The 2,912-nt window shown below is 29.7% G+C and overlaps 1 protein-coding gene across 1 annotated transcript in view; it reads right to left on the bottom strand.

Annotated features, from left to right (window-relative positions):
• Window positions 1–478: 478 nt before the first annotated feature.
• Window positions 479–2,912, bottom strand: part of LOC106688230 (Dpr-interacting protein gamma) — a gene marked incomplete at its 5' end in the record, with an annotated part of 231,029 nt that continues 228,595 nt past the window's right edge. Inside the window, 1 exon segment of the mRNA XM_067053310.1 lies at window positions 479–1,089. Coding sequence (XP_066909411.1) covers window positions 968–1,089 — 122 coding nt within the window.

The following is a 2,912-nucleotide window of genomic DNA, read 5'->3' on the forward strand; positions in this document are numbered from 1 at the left end:
GTATGACCCATCCACCACCAACCATCACCTTATCCTGATCACAAACCATTTCTATTCTGATCAAGTGATCACCAACCACTTTTCTTCTAGCAACCCTTACCTGTTATTTGGAACTCCACAATATTCGGTCCGAAGATTCTGATGTCAAACTATTTGCGCTGAAACGCAATATCTGGCTGCTTTTTTAATACAAAACAATATAATAATCGTAATGATTGAGCTTAATTAATTATAAAATATTAATTTTCAATTGTATTTTTTTTTTTTAGGTTTAGTCTTCTTTAAATACAAAACTTATAGGATGTTATATATCTTTAGACTATTCGTCCCACATAAATCTTTTTTTTCAGTATACCATTAAAAATATAGATATAAAAAATATATAAAGTAAGGGATAAATAACATTGTAAACTGAACGAACTTTATTAACAAAATATCAAGTCATATACATTCATTAAATTACATAGTTACACACATTCCTGTTGGCACTAAATCATACATAGTATATAGTTTATGTATATGTTATATTTTATTTACAAACATTGAACAGATATCAGCTTTATTTGTTATTTATTATTTTTTTTTTGGTTTAGGTTTCAAATTACATCAACAATTATATAACGAACCACGAAGATCGCTTCAGCAAAGCAGTCGCATAAACAATAACATTCTCAAGTTTTTTTTCATCTTATAAATGCACAATATAAATATCATTCTTTTATTTTTTTTATTTATTTACCAAGTTTAAACGCCTCGTATACAATTGTCAAGTTTTTGAAGCTCGAGGAGCGAAGACGAAACATACAACAGCCGGCTATATATAACTAAATCGTACATGGGTAGAAGGATACACTTAACATACGAAACATCTGGTCGTGCCAAGAGCGGGTATATACACAGAGAAGCCCAAAGATGTTTACACTATATACATAATTTTGAACCCGGGGACCACATGAAGACACTGTAGTTATGTAGTCATCAGGGTACAGGCGGTTACCAGCAAGAGAGTAGCGGCGGAACAGCTTCCTGAAGATTCGCTCTTTTTCAGTTCGCTTCTGGATTTCTCTCCTCTCGAGGAAGCAGCAAGCTCTGTAACAATAAAAAAATAACGTTTTACTAATCAAAAGTTTCTGACGGTGAAAAATAAAGAAAAAAGGAATATAACCATCACCAGCGTGGTCTCTCCCCATTCCTAGGAGGACGAAATTTTCCTCCTATAGAATGCTTTAAGGCCATAAAAGGAACCATAATCAAGGGTATGTATTTAATAAAAAATTATAATATATTTAAATTAAAGTATATCTCAAGTACATTAAAATGTTACGAATGGAATCTTGAAGTGTAAATTTTAGTTTAGCTTGTCATTAGAAACATTAAGCCAATCGAGCAGAGATGTTACAGTACATATTGATTTTGGAAATAAATTAAAGGATGAATGCAAGATAGTAGAAGTTTTAAAATTCAGCAACATATATGAATTGTGTTGTTATAATGATTATATGACCAGACGAAGTCGTGTGAAGGGCCACGAGACCTGGACATCCCTTATGAACAAGACGACACCTAAAAAACTACATCCCACGGCATCGGCAGCTATAAGTATAAAATTAACCAATAAGTAATAATGTAATAACCGATATTTTATGGAAACCATTTATCTGAATCATAGCAATAAATTGTAAATAAATACTTTGTCTCATTATGTAGTTTATATACTATTATATAACCCAATATACCACCCCTTATTATATTATATAATTAATAGTAACAACATTTTTTAAATATAAAGGTATTTAATTGGTTAACTGGTAAACACACAAAATGGCCTTTGGAAAAGAATCCAATCATTATAATAGTTTTTTAGGACTCAATATATAATTAATTAATTAACTTATTTTTGGATAATTGCCTTCAGCGATTATCCAAAAATAAGCTACTTAATTAATTATATATTGAGTCATAAAAAACTATCATTATGATTGGATTATTTTCCAAAGGCTTTATATATATATATGTATTATTAATACATCTATAATGTAATAATACATATATATGTATTATTAATATATCTTATTTACTAATTTACAATATCATAAGTATATCTGCTATACATTTTTTTTTTTATAGATTACCAATATTTCTAACATATGTTTGCATTGTCTGTTACATTTAATATACTATCATAAATAATATTTGGGTTTGTATCTAGATATTTGAACAATTTTTTTCATTATATTTTCTATGGCGTTCATTTAAGTATAATATACATTCAAAAAGTTTCAGTAGTGCTTATTTTTATGCCGATATATGTTTTGATAGAAATGCCCAGTAGGATTCTCCTGATATTGTTTTTGCTATATTTTTATCTGACCTAATTTAATTATTTTATAATAATCGGTGTATGAACTATCTCGTTATCTGGAATACCTGCGTGTCTCTTAATCTACTTATGTTTTATTTGTTTATTACCTTTTATTGCTTGAATGTTGGGTTTTTTTATTATTTTTATATGGGTATTAATGGTATTTTTTTATATTATTATTTAATGATAACATTGCGCTCTGAAAAGGCATATAATTCGGCAAAATGTGATGAATAGTTGGAGAATAATTTATACCGTAATTTATAATAATTATATATTAAAATTTTTACCGTTACAACCAATATAGGGAATTAAACCAACGGTTGTGCAAGGAGGAGATTTGGTCAGAATCACGCTCGACCGCCATATTATTATCCAATTAAGAGTACCCAATTTATGAGGCTGAGTGGACCCCGGACCCACAGGAATAACTCAAGGCTACGGTCAATAAAAAAACAATTTCCAATATCCAGCCGGATTCGAACCTGGGTCCTTGGAGTGAGTAGCATCGTGCCTTATCACAATGCTACCGAGCTCCCCAATTTTATAT

Source organism: Halyomorpha halys, unplaced genomic scaffold (assembly GCF_000696795.3).
Source record: "Halyomorpha halys isolate HHAL.00 unplaced genomic scaffold, Hhal_1.1 Scaffold1085.1, whole genome shotgun sequence".
Taxonomy (NCBI): domain Eukaryota; kingdom Metazoa; phylum Arthropoda; class Insecta; order Hemiptera; family Pentatomidae; genus Halyomorpha; species Halyomorpha halys.